General features: G+C 43.5%; 1 protein-coding gene across 1 annotated transcript in view; it reads left to right on the top strand.

The window, feature by feature from the left end:
- The first annotated feature begins 1,425 nt into the window (after nt 1-1,425).
- LONRF2 (LON peptidase N-terminal domain and ring finger 2) overlaps nt 1,426-22,432 on the top strand; it is a 90,494-nt gene continuing 69,487 nt past the window's right edge. Inside the window, exons 1-2 of the mRNA XM_045005884.1 lie at nt 1,426-1,500; nt 2,661-2,718. Of these exons, the coding sequence (XP_044861819.1) occupies nt 2,679-2,718 (40 nt within the window). The 5' untranslated portion in view covers nt 1,426-1,500; nt 2,661-2,678. The remainder of the gene's footprint in view (nt 1,501-2,660; nt 2,719-22,432) is intronic.

The following is a 22,432-nucleotide window of genomic DNA, read 5'->3' as shown; positions in this document are numbered from 1 at the left end:
GGCAGCATAAGATAATATGCTGTGACCTACACTCACTGCTCCTCCCTTGCAAAGATAGAAGATTGTAGGTAGCCACTTCCCTGAATGCGTATCTTTATAGTGTGATCATGCCACAGTTCAGAGTGTAGCATATAGAGACAGAATTGCTATGGATTACAAATAATTTACTATGGGGGTGGGGATCTTGGTGATGTGACATTTATTGATTTTAGATATTTCATCTGCCTTTAATACTATAAATCTTGCTAACTGCATAATTATTGCATTTTTTTTGTCCCTCGGTTTATCCTGTACTTCCGTTCTTACTACTTCGGTGGTTTCTGATAACATTTCTCAGCAAGTTACATTTGAAATCTGACATGTTGTAAAGTCTCTATTTGGAGCCACTTGTTTTGCTCTTAATCTATTTTCAAGGGGCTTTGCAGTATCCTTTGCACTGAATTGCCATCTTTATAGTGTTACTTAACCAATGAATGCCACTGTTCTGTTTTAAGAGATATAGAATTACTTACAAACTACAGTATAAAAAGGAAGCTATCACACAGCCTGCTGAGACAGTTCTGTGGGGAATCCAGGGCCCTGTCTTCTGAATTCTGTCTTCTTCACTAAGATACTTCATTAGCATATTGTCAGTCTAACTTTCATTTGTAAAGCCCCTCAGGACAGGATTTGGGGATCAAATTCAGTGGTGAGAAATGGTGGTAGAAATTCCATGTTGGCCATGAGCACTCAGAGGACTGAGGGCAGGGGTTGTAAGATTAAATAGTTCCACACCATCTCCTCCCTATGCATGTTATTTTATATTCTCCTGTTGGTTGCTCTCCTGCTGCAACCCCACCCTTCTGTCTCCTTGGTAGATAAGTTACACCCACATATGCTCCTGCCATCTAGGAAGTTGGGCCTTGTCGTTCTATTTGCCTCTAGTGTGTTGAGCACCTAACCCTTTTCCAACTGCAATTTGGTATGTGTAGCAAGTGTCTCCAGCTTGCTCATCCTGTCCTTTCCTTTGTTCTATCTCCCTTACCTGAAATAAACAGAAAGTAACAAACGGTACCCCTTCTTTACCAGTTTCCAACCTTCTCACTGTTGAATCACTCAGTATTTATATTGTCTGGTATACGAGTGGCTGGAGCGTGACCTTGGCTAACCAGCAGATGGGGTCTAGACCCTGCCGCCTATACCACAGTGACACTTTCTGTGGGTACTGAGAATTGTGAGGCACCTCACTACCATCTGCCCTTGTCTGTGTCAGCTCCCAAACTCTACCAGCCGAGGCAACACCAGCACTCCCCCCTAGGCCTCGCAGGCCCCACTGTCTCTCTGCGGGTAAGTGATAGGCACACTCCAGCTCTTGAAGCCTCCAAATGTCTCCTTGGAGTGTTCAGCCCCTGTTCCACTGGGGACACAGTAGTCACAGATTCGCTGTTTCCAAAGAACAAGTACACCCCAGCCCACCAGTTCTACTTCCGATCATCGCTCCCCTGAACACACAGCACTCAGGTATGTTTAGAGTGAAAGCAAGTATAAGTTTGTTTAACAAAGTCCAGAGATTCACGTAATAGCAGGTAGAAATATTGGAAACAAATGGTTACATATAGAATAAAAGCATAACATACATTCTAGAACCTAGACTTAATTAACTAGATACACTCATGTCTTCTAGAGTATATGTCACCCAAAGTTCTTGCAGCGTTTTACAGCCAGGTTTGGCTGTGATCCTCTTTTCATGAGATAGACATGCTACTAGCTTGTCTCCTCAGTGAAGGACCCTCTGTGTTTCTTTGCCTCCCAAGATATACAAGTCCCATCCTTTATCTACATTCATATGTAGGACATCCACCTGCTGTTTTGTTCCTTCCTGTAGATTTTCTCTCTCTTAGATTTTGCAACCTGGCTCAGTATGCAAATAGGCCTCCATTGTGAGGCAGACAATATATAATGCACAAATGACCAGACAGGGAGATAAGCATCTGTTACCACCTGCCTGGAAGGAACATGTCTGAGGATGTCACTTCTTGTGACCTGCTTTACCATCAAGACCTTAAGAACATAATTTTCAGTAATAGATACATAACTTCTTAAATATTATCCATATATACATTGCACAATGATCATGATGACTAGAGGGCTCCTGGCTCTCTCTAGAAACCTGACATACCACCCTTTGGTGAACTATTTTGCAGATATCTGACCAAGGGGATCCATCTAAAACCCTATGCACCCATATGCCAGCTGGTTATGGTTTTAAAGTTAGACTGATAAAGGATTTGCCATTACCTCCATGTAAAGAGCAGTCATCTAATTTCTTGCTAGCCAAAAGAAATTCTCTTAATGAGATATGGATTTTTAAATTGTAATCCTCTTAGTGGTGTAGCACTAGCATAAAGTACAGTACAGAAGACTTGCACTCTACATGCCAATTTGTTCCAGGATAAGTTTATTTATACAGTTTAATACTCTATTTTGGGGTCTATTTTCTGTAGCTTCTAGTTGGAAGTCACTTTGATGATTAAATGTTTTGTATGAGTTCTTAAGTCATCAAAAGAAGAGGCTTTATACACTAAAGAGAGACCCAGAGCACAATGAAAGGACAGTGGACCTCAATGAGTAGAGAATGTCATCTCTGAGTTCCTCTTTTTTCCAAACTAATCCTATTTCAGCTGGATCCTCTCCGCACAATGAAAGAAAATCACATTTTCTACAAAGCCAACTGTGCAGGTATGTTTCTTCAATATTTCATTCATTTGTTTGCTGGCTTCTGGTACACTTTCAGAGAACTCAGGAGCCTGTCATGCTAGTCTTGAACAGTTTGTTAACAAAAGAGACAAAAGAAAACCAAGCATTAAGATAAGGGAACTTTGGTCAGGATGGGAGGGTATACACAGGTGGCTAGCTGAAGTGCCAAAAGATTGAATCTGCCAATCTTGTATCAAGCTTTCCAAAGCCACTGATTTTTTCTCCCACTAGCCTTTGCTTTGGTAACCTTTTCCCCACCAAGCCTCAAACATCTTAAGCAAATACATGAGGCAGCAGCTTTCTTTGCTGTAAAGTCACCAATTTCTGGCTGCGTTCACCCTTCGTAAATCTATGCCAACCTGAAATCTTTCTTCTCAATATCTCTCTCAAATTTTGTTTTAATTGTTCTTTATTCCCTTTAATCGACAGGCTTTCAGCTTCCCTCAGATTAAAGCTTTCTGAGTTAATTTCCTCTTTGGAAGGTGTTTTCTGGGTAGCAATACCCTTTACCACTCCCATCTCCCCATCCTGTCCCTCGGAGTCCATTTTATTTTCCCAATCCCTTCCTTACCAAAGGGGTATGAGGTAGTAATAGTGTCAACTCCAAGATTCAGATCTAGATTCAATGCCTACCTAGCACACTGGATATCGTGTCACTGAGGCCCAATAAACATGAAACCTCCCACAGAACCACAGTCAGAGCAGAGCTTTGCAAGGAAGCTCTACCCTATGGAAAGCTGCTTTTTTCCCCATCCACCACACACATTCTTCTGAACATGAATTCCCACCCGGCTTCAACAAATCTCGTCTCTTATTTTACGGGGGAAACAAATAGCTTCTTCCCAGGGCTGGGAATTGCCCCTATCAAATATATTAGTTACCTCCTTCAAAAAACCTGGTTGCTGGTGGGACCATATGTCAAATAAGTTTTACCAAAGAATGCACCTTGTAAATGAGGCTCTCTGCATAAGCGTAGGATGTATTAAAGATATTTGTAATGTGTCAAGTGCAGAGTAAAGTTGTTATAAAGTTGGAGCAGACAAAATATTGATGACTGTTTTATCATAGTGAGAACTCGAGTTCACTGGAGACTTTTGAAAACATTATAACTTCTGTGAACCACACTGGAACACCAATCAAAAAAACATGCACACAGTTTAGGCAGCTAATGTTTACTGCTCTTCTTTGGTACGGGTTACTTTGAACGCTGGCTAGAGCTTGTTTTGATATTTTACTTAATTTTGCAGCACCATATAAATGACACTAGGGATATGTTGCAATCAGAGCCGCTATTTAACATTCAAGGCTATGAGTAATGGGTTCATTAGCCACCTTAAAATTTAGTTAAGGGCTTTCTTTGTAACAAATAATCTTCACTTGCTTTCTGGATGTAGAGCATGTGAAATCTTGCTGTGTGCTTGAGTCGTGAAAAAAGTCTTTCCCTAATTCAGTCCCAGCAGCTAACTAGCCTCTAGAGTGCTCACCTCACACATGATGACCTCTGTGGAGGCAGGGCAGCTTAGAACTCTGGTGGGCCTGGATCCACCAAAACATTACCTGCCTAATACTAATAATAATCTTTTTAAAGAGTTTTTTTACCCCTTTCCCAGAGAATGTCCAGCTGACAGTATTTATAGCTGAGAGTGTATTGTGTGACTTAACGATCACCGGACCCACTTCCTTTGGTTCACCCTGACATAGCCTGGGTATGGTGGCTGCATCTCGTCCTCCCTGCGTTCTCTGCCATGTGGACAGCTGGATGCCATAGAGCACCTACAGCAGGAGAAAGAGACCATCTGTTCAGTGCACTCCCTGCTCCCACAGAGGTGGCTGCAGACAAGGCACTGAGGATGGACGGGGAGGTGGCACATCCTCCCATCTTCTTATAGCAACAGGCCCATTAGGGGCCACAGTCAATTTCAGGACATTGAGATTAAAACCTGAGTCCACAACAGGAAGGTCATCTTTGAGAGTGATAACCTGAGGGCCTGAGTTGGTGATAATGTTTTGCCTGTGTTAAAAAAATATCTTACAGACATGGGCGTTGGGTGAAACTTCCCCTGGGAGAGGCTAGTTCCCTGTCCTGCCTCTTCCACCCTTGGCACCCCCCTCACTCCACCCCCTCTCTGCCCCAGACCCCACCCCCACTCCACCATCTCCTTGATCAGCTCCCTCCCTGCTTGGCCCTCGCCGCCCCCTTGCTGCCACTCACCGCATCCCTCCTCTCCTCCCACCACCCACTGTGTCCCTCCTTTCCTCCAGCCCCTTCCCCCATGGGAGGGGTGAGGAGGGATGCAGCAGGCCAGGGCGGTCTCGTGGGGAGGGGAGGGGAGGAGAAGAGGGATGTGGATAGCGGCGGGGACCTCTGGAGAGGGGCGCTGGCGTGGAGGAGAGGAGTGAGGAGGGACTCATCAGGCAGCGGTGGGCAGTTGGGATCTTGGGGAAGGGGTGGAGCACAGGCGGAGCCACCACAGTCCAGGCGTCTGGCAGCGGGGTGCCGGTGGCTGCGCCAGGGGAAGCTTAGCCTCCCCTGGCCTGTTATACCTGCCACCCATGCTTACAGACATTTCATTGAGAAACTCTAGTGCCCCATGCTTTGAAACAGGGACTTTAAATTTGGAGGAGCCAGCCACTCTGGTGTCAGAGATGTGTCGTTTGCTGGTGGGGGGGCTCACCTCACATTTGGCCAAGTTATAAGCCATTGGAAAATTTCAATGTGCACATGCTCAGTAGAGACAGAGTTTGGCAGCTAAATTTTCCAAAGAGAACGTAGCTGGGTGTGCTGTAGACTGGGGCTGCAGGAGCTGAGCAGGACGCCTCTTGCAATTGTTGCTCCTCATTGGTAGGGCCTCTTGTGACACTGGACACCACATCTGACAGCAGGGAGCCTGTTTTCCTGTGCTCTGACTGCTCCCACTGCTGGTGCCCAGGAAGCCTGGAGGAGGAATCAGCCTGACTGGAATGCAGGGAGGACAAGAGCCAGACCTGGGTGGGCAGGGGCGGCTCTAGGCATTTTGCTGCCCCAAGCATGGCAGGCAGGCAGCCTTAGGCGGCGTGCCTGCAGGAGGTCCGCCGAAGCCGCGGGTCCAGCGGACCCTCCGCAGGCAAGCCACTGAAGGCAGCCTGCCTGCCGCCCTCGCGGTGACCGGCAGAGCGCCCCCAGTGGCTTGCCATCCCAAGCACGCGCTTGGCGTGCTGGAGCCTGGAGCCGCCCCTGTGAGTGGGGAGGGGTGTATGGGGCAGCGGTGCTGGGAGGAGACTGGGACTGGGAACTGGGGGGTTGAGAGAGGCTAGAATGAAGGTGGTGCATGCAGCCTTAGCTTAGCCCCTTTGTGTATATAAATCATGACAATTCTTTAATTACATCACATACCAGTTTGTTTACATGATCCTAGACCCAATCAGTACACAGGATGGATGGTGCGCTCAGGGCAAATCAAAGTTGTTTAGCAAAGGAGGCTGTTGCCTGTAGGGTCCCTGCCTCAATCAGTAGCAAAAGGTCAGTGCTTGCCTTCAATAGGCCCATAATGACAGCCCCCATCACCCACTCATAAAATTTGCTAATGAGCACCTTGGTGCTTTCTCCCCTGCTGCCCCCTATGCCTGGGAGGTGCTCTCTGTAAGCACTTGCAAAGCTTCTTCAAATCCCTCCTTAAAACTCTCCTCTTCCTACATAAAACTTGACAAGAGTTCGGCTAGGGTTTGCTGATAGCATTGCCTACCATATTGATCAGTATTGTCTCATTGCTTAGTTGGACTCTCTCGTCTGTCTCTATCCGTCTCTTGTCTCATCTTATATTTAGATTGTAGGATCCTTGGTGCAGGGAATTGTTGTGTGTTGTGTTAGTGCAGTGCCTATCACACTGGGCTCCTAGTCTATGACTAGGGCTTCTAGGCACTGGGATAACACAACTAATAAATAACAATTTGTTAAAGAAGTTGGAGGCTGTGTCGTGAATGAGGCAGGAATTTCAGGAAGTAAGAGGATAGTTTCATGGTTAGGGCAGTTGAATGCTACCCTGGAGAATGACTCTCTCTCTCTCTGTCTCTGTCACAGAGTTCCTGTGTGATGCTAGGCAGGTAATTTAAACGAAACTCTTCACAGGGGGTCACTAATTGTGCAGCCTTCATTTTCTGGGTGTCAAATCTGAAGTCTGATTTGCAGAAGTGCTTGGCACTCACACGTGCAACTGAAGTCAATGGGAATTGTGCTTTGAACATATTAAGTGCTATATGATGATAAGCACAGCATAATACAGGTCCTAGGTGTCTCAAAATGGGCACCCAAAATTAGCGGACACTTGACCTTAATCTATCTCTTCCCCAGCTGTAGAATGGGGATAATAATACCCCCTCGTCTCACAGGATTCTTATGAAGTTAATGTTTGCAAGCCACCCACGCTGCAGCCACAAGCACATTGGAAGAACCCATGATGAAATTAATACTTCTGTCTTCACAGCAGGGTTTCAATAGTGTGAAGTAAATAAGGTCTAGGGCCATTCATTGAAAAATGGAGATAAAATAAAATATTGAACAGCAGTTCATTCTGTGAGTGGCATCCATCCTATGCACTGAATGAGGCAGGGATCCTGTGGGAAAAAATTGTATGTGACCAGGTAGGTAAAGATTGTCTCACAATGCATAGGCACAGGGGTTGCACAGGCACCCTTCATGCTGGTATTTCCTGACTTCTGAGTTCTTCACTTTGCACCTTTAAAAAACTACACTACAAGAATGTTGTGTGAAATTTTTGTATTTACACTGAATAAGTTCCTTTGAAAAAGTCACATGGGTACCCTCTAGTGACCAAAATATGAATAGCATCAACTAACTAACTCTCCGTGTATTTCCACTCCTGCCCAGAGAGAGAGAGAGTATACAATGTACATGAGATAAAATTGGCCTCTGTTCATTTTGCTTATTTGGTTCATGGGATTTGGGTGTCTACTGCACTTACAATATTTAGTTCTGCCATGAGTGCAGGGGACTGGACTAGATGACCTCTCGAGGTCCCTTCCAGTCCTATGATTCTATAATGGGAAATATTACAATAAATTTAACTGCAAGTGGATAACACTGTTTTTTATGGGAATCACTGTGTGTATGCATAATGTATATTCAAATGATAGTGACAGCAGCAACTCCATATGTAAGAGTGCATTGAGATTTGCACTTAAAGCGGGACTAACAGCCATCTGTTTCACATTTTAATAATTGAATTTAGTCTTCAAACTCAGCTATAGATGCAGGAAGGAGAGCTGTGAATTGTGATTCCCATACTTCCTGTTGCAAGCAAATGGACAGGGAGAGGATGGGGAGTAGGGTTAACCCCAGCTCCCTGCCCTGGTGGTTGGACATGATCAGGGCAAATATGCTGATGGGTAGATGTGACATGCTCATGAGAGGAGTTTCAGAGGTGTCTCTGAGGCATGGTTCCTTTCCGGAGATGTTTCTGGCGTGGGCAGCTACACACTCACCTTAAAGGTACAGTCTAGCTCAAACATAGCTATTCCCTTAATTAGTCATAACGAAATGGAGATTTGCCAAGATTAGCCAATAGCAGTACTCATCTCCATCGACTACTTTTGTTTTTTGATGCTGCCAGCCTGCTTCCCTGACTGCAGGCACAAATTAACATTTAAAATTTGTTATTTTTTTATCTGAATTTTGTTTTCATCAAAGTTTTCCAATCCACTCTATCCCTGACTTGACTAGGATGTTGTAGCCATGTTGGTCCCAGGACATTAGAGAGACAAGGTGGGTGAGGGAATATCTTTTATTGCACCAACCTCTGTTGGTGAGAGACACAAGCTTACACAGAGCTCGTCTTCCGATCTGGGAAACCTGAAGAAGAGCTCTGTGTAGGCTCAACATTTGTCTCTCTCACCAATAGAAGTTGGTCCAATAAAAGATATTAACGCGCCCACATTGTCTCTCTAGTAGAGGCAGGTTGGGCTCTGGGGGAAGGGATTGAGCTCAAGGGGTGGGTAGCATTAGGGCAACTGAGGGGGAATGGAGATGTAGCTGTTATTAGGGGGAGGGTATGAGAGATTGAGCAGGGCAGAGTTTTGTGGAGACAAGGAGCTTTAGAAAGGATAGGGCTAGGAGGGAGAGGGGTCAGTATGGGGGTGAGGGGCAAGGGCATGATCTTCTTCCTGCACCTCTCCTCCCCTTTTTATTTTACCCTTCCTCCCTGTCTTCTCTATGTGTAAACTGTAAATTCTTTTGGAGCACGGAATGAGTCTGTTTGTGTATGTGAAGTGCCTGGCCCACACATAGGCATTACAAAGTAATAAATAACAAAGTTAAGGCTGAGTGTGCTGACTCCATCCCCCTGCCTGTTTACATTACACAATAGTCTTTACTTATGTGATCGTATTTTTTCTTAAATATCATACTTTTTCTCCACCTAGTTAATGCCCTCTCTTTCCTTTCATTTATACCTTCTGACAGCCCCATGGCATTTAAGTTACACCAACCTGGAATTCTTACATTCACTTAGACCTCCTTTCACCAGGCAATCAAGGCATAAAACTAACCCATCACCTCAGAATTTGGCCCTCTGTGTTTTCCATACACAAACATATCGCTACCTTGTTAAACTATACAGGTTAATCATTTTATCCTCTTTTCACTGTAGACAAGATTAGGTTTTACCTTTTCCTACTTCAAGTGTGACCCAATTTAGCTCCAGACGGAATAAATACATAGGAGTGCCTTGCTAGGATGACCCTGTCATCTAGAATTTCTTTCAAATCCTTAACCTAAAAACGTGATCTCTCACTCACACACACTGCTTTCAAAGTTTGCAACATGTCATCTGGGCGTGACTCACTGGGCAGAACACGAGCAGCAATTTCACCTGTCAAGGAAATTCCTCAGACGTATCAGCTCATTCCATTGACTCACCAACAGCTTTTTATCTCTGAGGCATTGTGTCTGGGAGGCAATGTGCTATAGGCCAAGGGAGACTAAGATTCCACATGCCTCTTTACGTTTCAGCCTTTTTTAAAATTTTTCATCATAGAATGCAAGTCTGCAGCCTAAAATAAAAATGGGATGCTGCCATATAAGCTCAGAGACCTTGTCATAGCTGGTGAGGCCAAAGTATGAACAAACATTTTTTTAAAGATTCGTTGCAAACTCATATTATTCTTCACACTGGGCCAGCTCACCACAGAAAGAGCTCTACTCCAGTGCAACACTCCCTGTCTCCCACAGGATGGGGAGTGCTTCCCCCATGGCAATAGTCTCATCCCATTTCCCTGGGATTCCCTTCCAGCTTCCTTACTGGGTATAGGGACTGGGTGGACAGTCATGCCTAATGGTTAGAGTCAGAGGGCTGGACCTGGAGCTGGGGTGAGAGTTAGATGCCAAGCCAAAGCTCAGAGCTGGCACCACAGTCAGGAGTCAAGCCAGGAGTCGATGCTGGAGGTCAGCATCAGGGGTAAGGTATAGAAACAGGGACTTGGAACAATGCAAGAAAACAGGAACCAAGAATAGGCTGGGAGGCAGGAATAAGAACAGGCGAGAAGGCAGGGGACAAGAAAGATGTGGGAAAACTATTATTGTTACTGTGGCAGTGCTTGCCACAGAATCCCATTGTTCTAGGTCAGGGGTAGGCAACCTACGGTACATGTGCCGAAGGCGGCACGTGAGCTGATTTTCAGTGGCACTCACACTGCCTGGATCCTGGCCACTGGTCCAGGGGGCTCTGCATTTTAATTTAATTTTAAATGAAGCTTCTTAAACATTTTAAAAACCTTATTTACTTTACATACAACAATAGTTTAGTTATATATTATAGACTTATAGAAAGAGACCTTCTGAAAACATTAAAATGTATTACTGGCACGCGAAACCTTAAATTACAGTGACTAAATGAAGACTTAGCACACCACTTCTGAAAGGTTGCCGACCCCTGATCTAGGGGTTGGGCAAACATGTTGGAAGACAGAGTTATTGCCCTGAGGAGCTACCAATCTAAGGCCCCGATCTGCAATTGACAGCACCTGGGCAGACTAACTTCAACAGGGCTCTGTGTGGACATAGCGTTACACTGTGCATTGCATGGACTGGGGCCTAAGAAGAGAAATGACATATGAAGGGTGGTGGGGCCTTGGATACAATCTAAATGTAAGGTATTAGGTTTTTCTTGTTTGCATATTTTTTCAGGAAAGTATGAAAATCTGAGGACCCAGTTCTTACCATCCAGAAGACGGTGGAAGTCACCTCCATCCTGCTGGGGGAGAATTTGGCTCTGGGAATTTTTAGTCTACTTACTGGCTAATTTTACACCTTTGGTGAAGCAGGGTGCAACCCGAACAATTAAGAATCTTTGGGACTTTATTAGTTATGTGTCTCAGGCTGCTGATTTTCCCACTTCCTTCCTACTTAGGGATGGTGGCAGAAATTCTCTTTCCTTTTTCTTATGTGTACATTTTATTACTTTTAGAAAGATACAATCAGTGTTTTGTTCTCTAAAAACTTGGTATTTGTTATGTTAATACTTAGCACTTACACAATACTTAAGTATTCAGAGTGTAGTAGAAATGCTAGCCAACTAGTCTTCTGGTCAAAAACTGCAAAAGCAGTAACACTTTTTTATAAAATGAATGAAAAGTTCATGGAGAGTGTCCTTTTAAATAACTGATATTACCTTACTCTGTCATTCTCTGACAGTTTGGCCGATGGTTTTTCATAGAGACTCTGTGGTTTTTCATAGAGACTTTGGAACAAAGAGATTATTCCTCATTAATGAAGACAGATTACATTTGAGTCTGAAATTAAGATACTCTTAAACCCTGCTCTGACAGTGCTCTTCAGACTGTTGCAAAGACAGATCTATTGAATAAAGACCAAAGCATTTTGCCCATTACTTGCCTGAGTAACTGGATATACACTGGTAAATTCTACAGGGAGAAAAGGACAGGATTCCATTCTGATTCATAGAGTCACAGATTATAAAACCAGAAGGTGATCATCTAGTCTGACCTCCTGCATAAAACAGGCCATAGGACTTCCCTGAATTAATTCCTGTTTGAACTAGAGCAGATCTTTTAGAAAAACATCCAGTCTTGATTTCAAAATTTCCAGTGATGGAGAATCCACCATAACTCTCAGTAAGGTGTTCCACTTCCAGTGGTTATATGCCTTCACTGTTGCACCTTATTTCAAGTCTAAATTTGCCCAACTTCAATTTCCAGCCATTGTATCTTGTTATACCGTTGTCTGCTATAACAAGATGTCTTTTTCTGAGGCCCATTCTAGCCTAAAAGCTGGAGTAGGTTCCAGACCCCTCACATTTTCCTTGATGGAGGTGGGAAGGAGCAGAGCATATGCATATCCCTGATGTCCTGCCCTTCCACCAATCCTTGCACACATCACAGCTCATGTAAGCCCTCCTGAAGCTGGGCTCTGCTCCAGGCCTTGGCTGCACAGCCCTTCCCTAAAGCCTGCTGACCTCACACAGCTGGACCATACCAGTTTCACTGTACGTGGAGCCCACCACATTTGCAGAGGAGTGGGCAGGATATTCCCCTAAATCATGGAAAGGAATTGCAGCTGTATAGCCCCTCTCAGAGTCAATCACAGAAGCCAAGTGAAAAAGTATCCAGAAGACAAGTAAAAAACTAACTGCAGCAAACTACTAGTCAGTGTTACCATACTATTTGTGGCTAAGTAATTGCTGTACTTGCTTCAGATTGTGTTTTGGGTTATTAAGATAGTGATGGCTTTTTGCCTTGACTTGTTCACTTCAGTTATGGATTGATCAGTGTTCACATGATCAGGCTGACAGAATGCTAAATAGATGTAAAGTAATGCAAGCAATTGTGTACCATGAAATGTTTCATGCACTTTTGTGGTGGCTTTTCAAACCTGAATCACTTGCATAGTGTCAAGAAGGCACATTTATTTTTGCAGCCATTCAGTAGCTACTGTAGCAGTCAATCCCTTCCTGTCAGTCAACTGCATATACTCTTTCTTAATGGTACTGTTGTTTTTCCCTTTGATCTTCTGAAAGTCACAAAAGAGTACACCTCCACAGACTTGGAAAGTTTTCTTTCTAGTGCCAACTAGTTTGAATTTTACACTGAAGTTAGCAATTTGCAAAGTAATGAGGCATAGCATACATTAAAAACAGATTACTCATTAATGTCAATTGTAACAGGCTAGTCATGTTTGCCTGAAATACCCCCACCTTGTTAGCAGGTGTTGATCCTGCTGGAGAATTGTAAATTGATTCTGCTGACTTGGATGTAATTTTTTACCCCACCTGTATATATGGCTAAGTAGTCTGGAGGAAGGAAGTGTAGAAGTAGCCAAACCTGATGTAAAGTGAATTTAGTTTAGTTTAGTTTAGTTTTGTTTTTTTACAAATTTCTAAGTTAACAAAACCAGGAAAAGTGGGGAGTTGGGATAATACATACAGTAGGAACTGTGTTTGAGAGTAGGTTGGAGAAGGCACCGTGTCACAGTAATAACACATGCAATTTAATTATCTACCCTGCTACTCTACCCTTTCAGACTTAACAAACTGTGTGTGTGTTGTTTTAAGGAGTTCATCTGACCTTTTATAAAATATCTCTATGCTTCTAGAAACTAGGAGTGTATGCATGCGCGTGCACAAGAGAGAGGGGAGGCTACAAGGTTGAAGCTTATTTTGGATAGAAAAATGAACTTTATGAAAGAGGTTGACACAAATATCTGAGAGGCTTAACTGGTTTTGTGGGGCCTAATTCCTTGTTTAGCTTTCATTTTTTTTAAACTGTAAATCTTTTTGCTCCAACACATCTTGTGCTAAGTACTCTGCGTAGGAGGCTTTTGAAGTTCTATTAATATATTGTTTGTGTGTGTGTTCTGCTTTCCTTATTCATGCTAACACTGCTTTATGCACTGAATGGGTGCTCATTTATTTTCGTAAGCCAAAAGACCAACTCCTGATTCTTTTTGCTTTTTCCATCTTATTTTCCAAAAGATGCCAAATTCCTCTGTATGTTTTGTATTTGAATAATGTATGTGTAATTAACTGCAAGAGAGCTGTTTTACTTTTGCCGAAATAGATCTTCAATTGAGGGGAAACAAATCTCACGCGAATACGCTCCCTTATGTATCCTTCCCCTACTTCTAACCAATGACTAGTGTGCATGAAAAATTTCATTGAATGTTCTGTGAAGAAGCTGATACCTGCACTTTGTAGAAAGGACAGAACAAGCAGGGCTTCTGCAGCTAGTTATTTCATGACTGGAACTAATTTTGGCCCTATTATGAGTAGGCTTAGGCCTAGAATTTACCATTTCTTGGATGGATAATAAATTAATCTGGATGAAAACACTGAATAAAAGGGCATCAAAGATAATCTCCTTTGTATTTGAGCTAACCTAGACACATGTAATTGGCTGCATTTAGCTGCCAATTTCTTATGGTGATTTTGCTTTTATTTACAAATGTATGCTTGTAGTGGAACCAGATTTTAAAACACCCTTCAACTCTGCCATCTTTTTGGTCAAGCAGTTGTAATTACCTCTCTGATTCCTCTTCTTGCAAGCGCACCTGTGTGTTCACTATTTTTTACTCCTTCTTAAAACCCTCCCCACCCCACAGAATCTTGTCAATTTCTTCAAAGAAAAAAACAGACAGTCCAAGGCGACATCTCTCCACCTGCACACTCCTTTCCTCCATGATGCTCTCCTGTCACAGATACATAAAGCTGTTTCCACATCTAACCATTCCACCTCCCTCAATCAATTCACACTCTCATCTCCTGACCAATCTCTCACTCCTGCTCTCCTTCTTCATCTCAGCCTCTCTCTTTTCAAACTGCATTGGTTTCAGCCTTGACCCTACCTGTCCCTTCAATTATTGCCCTATCTCCCTGTGACTCTTTATCTCCAAACTCATATTGTCTGCGGATGGCACATTCAGTCTTAAATGCTTGTCCTCCAATTTCATTCTAGATGCCCTACGCTCTATTGAAATGGCTCTCTAATTACCTCTACCTGGCTAGTTTTCAGGGCTATCCTCCTATTCTTCAACCTATTGGCTGCCTTGGAGGCAGTTGACCATAATCAGCACCACCACCTCAAAATCCTGTCATGGTAACTCCATCTTCTTCTCCTACCTTCAGATCACTCCTTGACGGGGTCTTCTTCCTCCCCACTCCCACTTTTGGCTAGGGTCCTTCAGGGCGCTGTCCTTAGCCGCCCACTACAATCTCTTTCTTTCTTTTCTTTTCTTTCCCTCCTATGGGTGACCTCATCACAAACATGGCTTTGACTACCATCTTGATGCTGATGACTCATAAATCTACCTCTCTACTGTGGGAGGCGGGTATAATAGGCCAGTGGAGGCTCTGCCTCCCCTGGTGCTGCTGCTGCTGCCTGACCACTGGTTGTGGAGTTGTGGGGGGGGGGAGTTTTTGCTTTATTATGCCCCATGCAGGTTCTGGGGTGGCTGAGGAGGCGGTATGTGCTATTCAGCTTCCTAGGTTCATCAGTAATCTCCCTGTACTCCGGAGAGATTACCGATGAACCCAGGAAGCTGAGTAGCAAACACCACCTCCTCAGCCACCCCAGAACCTGCATGGGACACATGAAAAGCTTCTGTGAGAGGCTTTTCCCTGCAGCAGCTTGGGGTCTGGAGAGTGGAGGCGCAGTGTGGCTGTGGCTGGCCTGCAGCTCCTCTGGGAGGAGGGAGGGGAGACTTGGGCTTCAGCTGACCTGGGGCTCCTCCAGGCAGGTGTGGTGGTGGGGCGCTCAGAACTCCTCTTGGTGTGGGGAGGGACTCGTGGCTCTGGCCATGGGGGAGGGGCAGGGGATCTCAGGGCTCCGGCTGTGGGGGGCTAGCGGAGCACGTGGGCAGAAGGGGCAGAGCTGGGGGCTAGCCTCCCCTAAGGGAGGGCTCCACCCACCACCCATGCGCTCTACATCCAAACCAAAATCTCACCCTGTCTTGCTAACATCTTCTTGTGGATGTCCAGCCATTGATGATAACATAGCCAAAATTGGGTTCCCAATTGTTTCATCTGAAGCCTTCTTCTTTCCCTATTTTATTACAGTGGACAGCACCATTATGTTTCCTGTTGTTCAAGCCTGTAATTTTGGCTCCATCTTTTTTATGGTCCTCTCCTTTGACCCATACATCCAAACTGTGTTTAAATATTACCATTTCTTTCTGTGAGCTATTTCCAAGATCTGACCTTTCTTCTCTGCCCACACTGCCACAACTCTTGTTCAAGATCTGATCGTATCATACCTGGACTACTGTAATCCCCTCCTCTGTGGCCACTATACTTGCAAGTTTAGCCTTCCCCTCTTCAAGTCCATTCCAAATGTTTCTACTAAAATAATCTTTCTGGTTCATTGCTCTGTTACCCCCTCTTTAAGTTCCTTCACTGCCTCCCCCTCTTCCATGGCCTAAAACAGAAACTCCTCACCCTTACTTTTGAAATCTTTAACAACTTAGGCAGGGCTGAGCTATGAGACCTTTTCACAAGGTCAGCTCCCTCCTTCGTTCCACCAAGGATGCCTGCCTCGATCACCCAATTCTTTTCTTTTGAACAAGCATTTCATGCTTTCTGCTACACAGTCCTTTATAAATGTAAAAACTGAGTAAAAATATGGAAAGCCACCATCTTCTCCTCCTTCAAGTCCCTCCCCAATACTCGTCTCTTCTGACCAGATCATGGCTAGGAAGGAGGAAATTATGGCTGAAAACTATTCACATGTTGTTTTGCTTTGTCACGCTGTCCTTCTCCCCTCCGCTCCCCGACATCAGGACACGCTTGTCTGTCTCATCCCCTACCTGGTATGTCTTGTCTTTTAGACTGGAAATTCTTCGGGACAGGGATTGTCATCTTCTATATGTTGTACAGCATGAGGGGCTCAACCTGGCAAGCATTTAGTCTCTACTGCAACATAAATGTTCAGTAAGTTTTGTTGTAGCTATAGATGTTGCACAATACAGCATGATCCTCCCACAATACAGCATGATCCACACTATAATTTACAGGTCTGCCACCTTCACTCATCAGAGGTGCACACTACAGTAAAAATGGGCAGGCTGTAGCATGGCTCCTGGGGGTACATTTTGTATAGTGTCTGAGGAAAACACTGCATGATTCCCATGGATGAAAAAGGGTAACCCTAATTCTTTCCTGCAGCCCTAAGAACATCCCCATGCCAGAAGGCAAGGGGGTCATTTTATTCCTTTTATTTGGCACCACATAACTTGTGTCCTGTTGTTTTCAAATTTGTTGTATTTTTACTATAAATTAACTCAGCGCTGTGTTTGAAGGGAAGGATGTGCTTTTATCTCTTTAAAGAAGCAATGAACCATATCAGTTCTCTGAGCTGTCCAAGAGAGGGCTGGACACTTCAGGGCACATGGTCTGGGGAAAATTTGGGACTGGGAGTGTGTTGGAGTCACCTTGCTGGTTATAATGAAAGCTGTTGGGTAGACAGGCTGCTGGGGTCAGACCTGCTGAAATAGGGCTGACTAGCACACAGACCCTTCAGGGTGTGACTTGCATCCGTGTAGGCTGGTTGAGCATTCCAGGCTGGGAGCTAAAGCAGCAAAGCACTGTAAGGCAACCAAGGTTGCAGGACAAGTGGTGACGCAACCCCTTACTGGTCTGGGTCGCACCCCCAGAAGTGTGACCCTTCCAGCTGCTGAAATATAACCTCCTGTTTTCTTATTTGTCAGTGCTGTACTATAGTCCCTGTGCTCCCTGCAATGTGATTTTTTGTAAATGCTGTATCTGTGAGTTCACTGAAACAATGTCATCTTCTGAAGAACATTTATAGGAATACAGTAGAACCTCAGAGTAACAAACACCTCGGGAATGGAAGTTGTTTGTAACTCTGAAATGTTCATAATTCTGAACAAAATGTTATGGTTGTTCTTTCAAAAGTTTACATCTTAACATTGACTGAATATAGCTTTGAAACTTCATTATGCAGAAGAAAAATCTTGCTTTTAACCATCTTAATTTAAATGAAACAAGCACAGAAACAGTTTCCTTACCTTGTCAAATCTTTTTATAACCTTTCCCTTTAGTTTTTTAGTAGTTTACATTTAACACAGTACTGTACAATATTTGCTTTTTTTGTCTCTGCTGCCTGATTGTGTACTTCCAATTCCAAATGAGGTGTGTGGTTGACCAGTCAGTTTGTAACTGTGAGGTTCTACTGTACTTAGCAACATAACATAAGGGGACAAACAAGTCTCCTACAGGCAAACAACAATCTGCATATTAGTCTGCCTATAATTTATATTATACATTTTTTTATGCTGGACTAAAAGATTTATTGGAAGGTAAGAATTTTCAGGTAGGAAAACAAACCCCACGTAATGATTCTAGGTCAAAATTCTCCTTTGGTTAACCCCATGTGACACTACTGAAATGAAAGGCATTGCCTAGATATAAATAAATTAGAATTTGGTCCTCTACACGTAAATTATAGAAATCTGTCACCTCCAACTACTAGAGGGTAAAACCAGTACATCCTTCCCATGTTCTCAAAAGTAACAGCATATAGCCCTGAGTGTACAAACATACAGAATTGTGCTGACATACTGTGTAATTCCTAGGTTTTAATAACTGAAGGAAGGCACAGATGTTCTTCTGATTCAAGTTAAAATATGGTGTGTTTTATTTTTTTCTATCTTTTCTACTGTTGGTTCTGTGTGTTTAACCAATCGGTCTCTCTTGAAGAATGGGTACAATGTTCAGGACTGAAAAATAAGAAAGGAAATATAAATATATGAAACTTAAGAATGCAAGAGAGCACTTGAGAAGATAGTTAATGCCCTATAGAGATATTCAGAAAGCATGCTGAGAAGCCCTGGGCTTATTCAGTCTTATTAATTATATATATTCACCTGACCATAAACTAATGTCTATATGGCAAAGACAGTTCTACTCCTGGGACAGTTCTGCAATTGTACATGAGTCTGAGCTTTCTGTAGGTTCCATTCAGCCATGCCCAGCTTTTCCATGGAGGGTAGCCATGTGCGGAAAGGGAAGGAGAGAGACTCAGGAAATCAACCTCAGAGCACAGGCGGGACCTGGACCCATAGTGCTTCTCAAAGATCTAGCTCTTTACCTTAATGTCAAATCTGGAGCCCATCTGTCTTTTTGTGGTGGGGGAGCTTGTGCACTGCCGGTAGCCTTTCCATTGAGTTGTAAGGGTACAATAGGATCTGGGATGGTCTCATGTTTGGAGTACCCCAGACTCTGGGGAAGCCCTATATCTTTGTTCCTTTACCTATGTATTGGGTCACTTTCCCCTTCCCTACAGCTGAAGTAAGGCAAAGAAATCTGTTTATGACATGAGGGCGTGAGGGGCAACAGACTTGGCCACCCTGTCAAACCTCAGAAGGAAAGTACACGGAGATGTTATAATATGTTCATTCCCTTTGTAGGCTTAGAATGATTAGTGGAGAGTTGTCCAAATTGCTTACCCTTCCCCACCCCCAATCAAAAGCCTTACATTACAGCCATACTTATCAAATATCCTTCATTTCAACTTCATTTCAAGCGTTCCATATGTTCCACACAAAGTTGATGTCCCCTCAGTTTTATTGTTGAAAATTATTTACATTGGAAATAAATCATTATGTTAAGGTTATAGAGTTATGTATGCCAGTGACTCTCAGCCTTTCCAGACTACTGTACCCCTTTCAAGAGTCTGATTGATCTTATGTATCCCCACAAGTTTGACTTCACTTAAAAACTACTTGCTTTCAAAATCAGACATAAAAATAAAGAAGTGCCACAGCACACTAGTACTGAAAAATTGCTTATATATTTATAAAATAAATCAATTGGAATATAAATATTTTACTCACATTTCAGTGTATAGTATATAGAGCAATATAAACAAGTCATTGTATGAAATTTTAGTTCATACTGACTTTGCTAGTGCTTTTTCTGTAGCTGCTTGTAAAACTAGGCAAATATCTAGATGAGCTGATGTACCCCCTGGAAGACCTCTGTGTACCCCTAGGGGTATCTGTACCTCTGGCTGCAAACAACTGATGTATGCTATAGGAATGAATGCATTCCACAACATTTTCAGTTGCTTAAGCTAATAATTTTTTTATCCTTTATTTTGAGTCTTTGCCACAGATTACACCCCACATTTGAGCCTTGACAGGTTGAGAAGTATGGAGCAGTCATGACTTCTACCTGGCTATATTTTTTAATTGAGCTGGATTGGTAGCGTGCTCTTCCATTGTCTGTATTTCAAGATCAGACAGCTTCCCTTCATTGTTACTGAGTCTGTATACAATATTCAATACATGTGAACATCTACTACTGAACACCACTAGACGTCTCCTACAACTATTCATCTCTCAAGCACCAGTTCAGCAAAGTATTTAGGCATGTGCTTAAATCTTTCTGTGCAACAATGTACTTGAGTGTGTGGTTTTGGACTCCTTTGGAAAAGCTGCCTAGTTAACCATTAACTAAAACAGTTGCCCGTGTTTTCCTAGGTGGTTCTTATGATAGACAACTTATACAAGAGAACCTTCCACCTGGGTATCGCTGCCTGTGGGCATGCAGAAGATCTGGAAAGCGTAAGCAACAAGATGAAATACAGAGCACATTATCAAAAGTGATAATGTATTTATTTTTATAGCTCTGGAGCCCATTATAACAGAAAATATCTATGGTCTTCCAGACCATGAACATCCCAGAAAGCTATTGGTTCTGGTTTTTTTAAGGAGACTGGTCTATTCAGCAGAAAGTGACCCAGCACAGAAGAGTGAAAGCTCCCTAACTCCATGGCGGAGTGTTGTGGAGCTGCTCAGGGGACAAGAGACTTCATTTAAAATGTACTACCTGCCTCCCACAGCTCCCTGTAGTGTGATATTAGAGTGTCTTCCAACCCAGCATGCCCTAGGGCTGACATAACTCTTCTGTGTAACACTTTGCTGGAAAACTGACTGGTTCCCTGTGCTCACCTGGGAAGAATGGGGACTCTTCTGCCCCACCCATCAGCAATCTTGCAGGCAGAAAGCTTCATCTGAATGTCAACCCAATAGGGTGCGCCCATTGATTTGTATCTTTTGTATGACAGGTTGCTAATAATAATTTTCAGGCCATGTTGGCCCTCTTCGACTTCCTTGCTGACAGCTCTAATCCTAAAGTTGTCAACCCAATGAATACTTCATTCAGCGTATGTCCCCTTTAAATTTCTTCTCTATTTGGATAAAGATAGGGGGCAAGGAGCTTGGGAGTTAGGAGACTGGGGCAAAGAGCTAGGGAGTGAGTGTAGGGGAGATTGAGATTGGATGGGGAGCCCAGGGAGGGAGACTGGGAGCCACTGTGGGGAAAGGAGAGACCGATTGAGGAAGAGCTGGGAGGGGGGAACTGGGAGTGGCTGGACAATGAGACTGGTCACGGTATGGTAAGGGGTAGAGACTGGTACTCAGGCAGCAAACCCAGAGGGCATGACTAGGCTGATTGGGTGAGTAGACCTGGACTGGGATGAGAAACCTGGGGACTGGATAGGCAAGGAGAATGAGGTTGGAACAAGGCACCTGAAGTGGTGAAGAGAAGAATTGTGACAAGGTAAGGTTGGAGGGAGTGGGCCGAGGGAGTCATGCTTGGGAGAAATGGGAAGAAGACTCTGTGTCCACTAGAGCACACTCCCCTCCAGAGTCTGGACTTTAACCCAAGATTCCTCTACTGTCAGCACCTATCTGTGAAACCCACAGGCAGAGTGTGTGTCGTGTCCCCCTCTAGTGCTGGCTCTCATAGTGGATGCCAACCTACTACAACTGTCAGTTACTCTGTTAGCTCAAGCAGTAGAGGTCTCTGTGGTGGATCCAAAGGTCTCAACCTTACTGAGGACTCATGTGGGTGGGAATAGGATAACACTTCTGTTTTTCAGCTTGCTCTGTTAAACACCTAGAGAATTACACACAAAAAAACTGTTTAAAGAGCATTACTAAGGTCTCAATGTCAATCATTATTAATGTCAAGCATTATTAAGGTCACAATGTCAAAAGTTAGGAAAGACTGTAAAGACGGTACCATAACGTATATGCAAAAGGGTGCTGAATTAAAATTTTACTTGCACAGATAACCTTAATTTTGGTATTTCCTAACTTTTGGGTATTTGACTTTGTAACCTTAATAATGTTCTTTTAGTGTAGTTTGTGTGTGTGTAATATTGCATATCTTTGTAATTCCCCCATTAACTTTTTGTCAGCTAATGCCATTTTGGAGTTAAAAAAAAAAAGTTAAATGTTCAAAAAAATCCAGTGCTTTGAAATTCTTAAACTGTGTAATTTTGAAATGCCTTTTTCAATCTTGCTCCTCAAAACTTTTCAAGAACAACTATACTCTGGGATAATATGTGGCGCAGGAAAGCTTGGGGATTAGTTTGTTAGGGGAAAGTTGGGTGTGGGAAATTTGAAAATAGGGCTGGTGATAGGTTGATGCTAGGTTCCCATTAACTATGAAGTGGCTAATTTAACTATGAATAAACTAGTGGCATAGACCTCTGTGAATCTCTTCTTAGAAAGTAGGCAGACTCATGCAGATGTTTAATGCTTGAACTAGCATTATGAAGCCACTACTGAGAGGGAATAGGGAGCAGCTTCCAAGGCCCCACCACTGTGATGGCTAATTTTGGCAGAATGGGGCTCTTAGGCCTTGATTCAGCCCCACGGAAGTCAATA

This window comes from Mauremys mutica, chromosome 1 (assembly GCF_020497125.1).
Source record: "Mauremys mutica isolate MM-2020 ecotype Southern chromosome 1, ASM2049712v1, whole genome shotgun sequence".
In the NCBI taxonomy this organism is placed as follows: Eukaryota; Metazoa; Chordata; order Testudines; family Geoemydidae; genus Mauremys; species Mauremys mutica.
The sequence above is the reverse complement of the archived record's forward strand: the minus strand, read 5'-3'. Positions and strand labels throughout refer to the sequence as shown.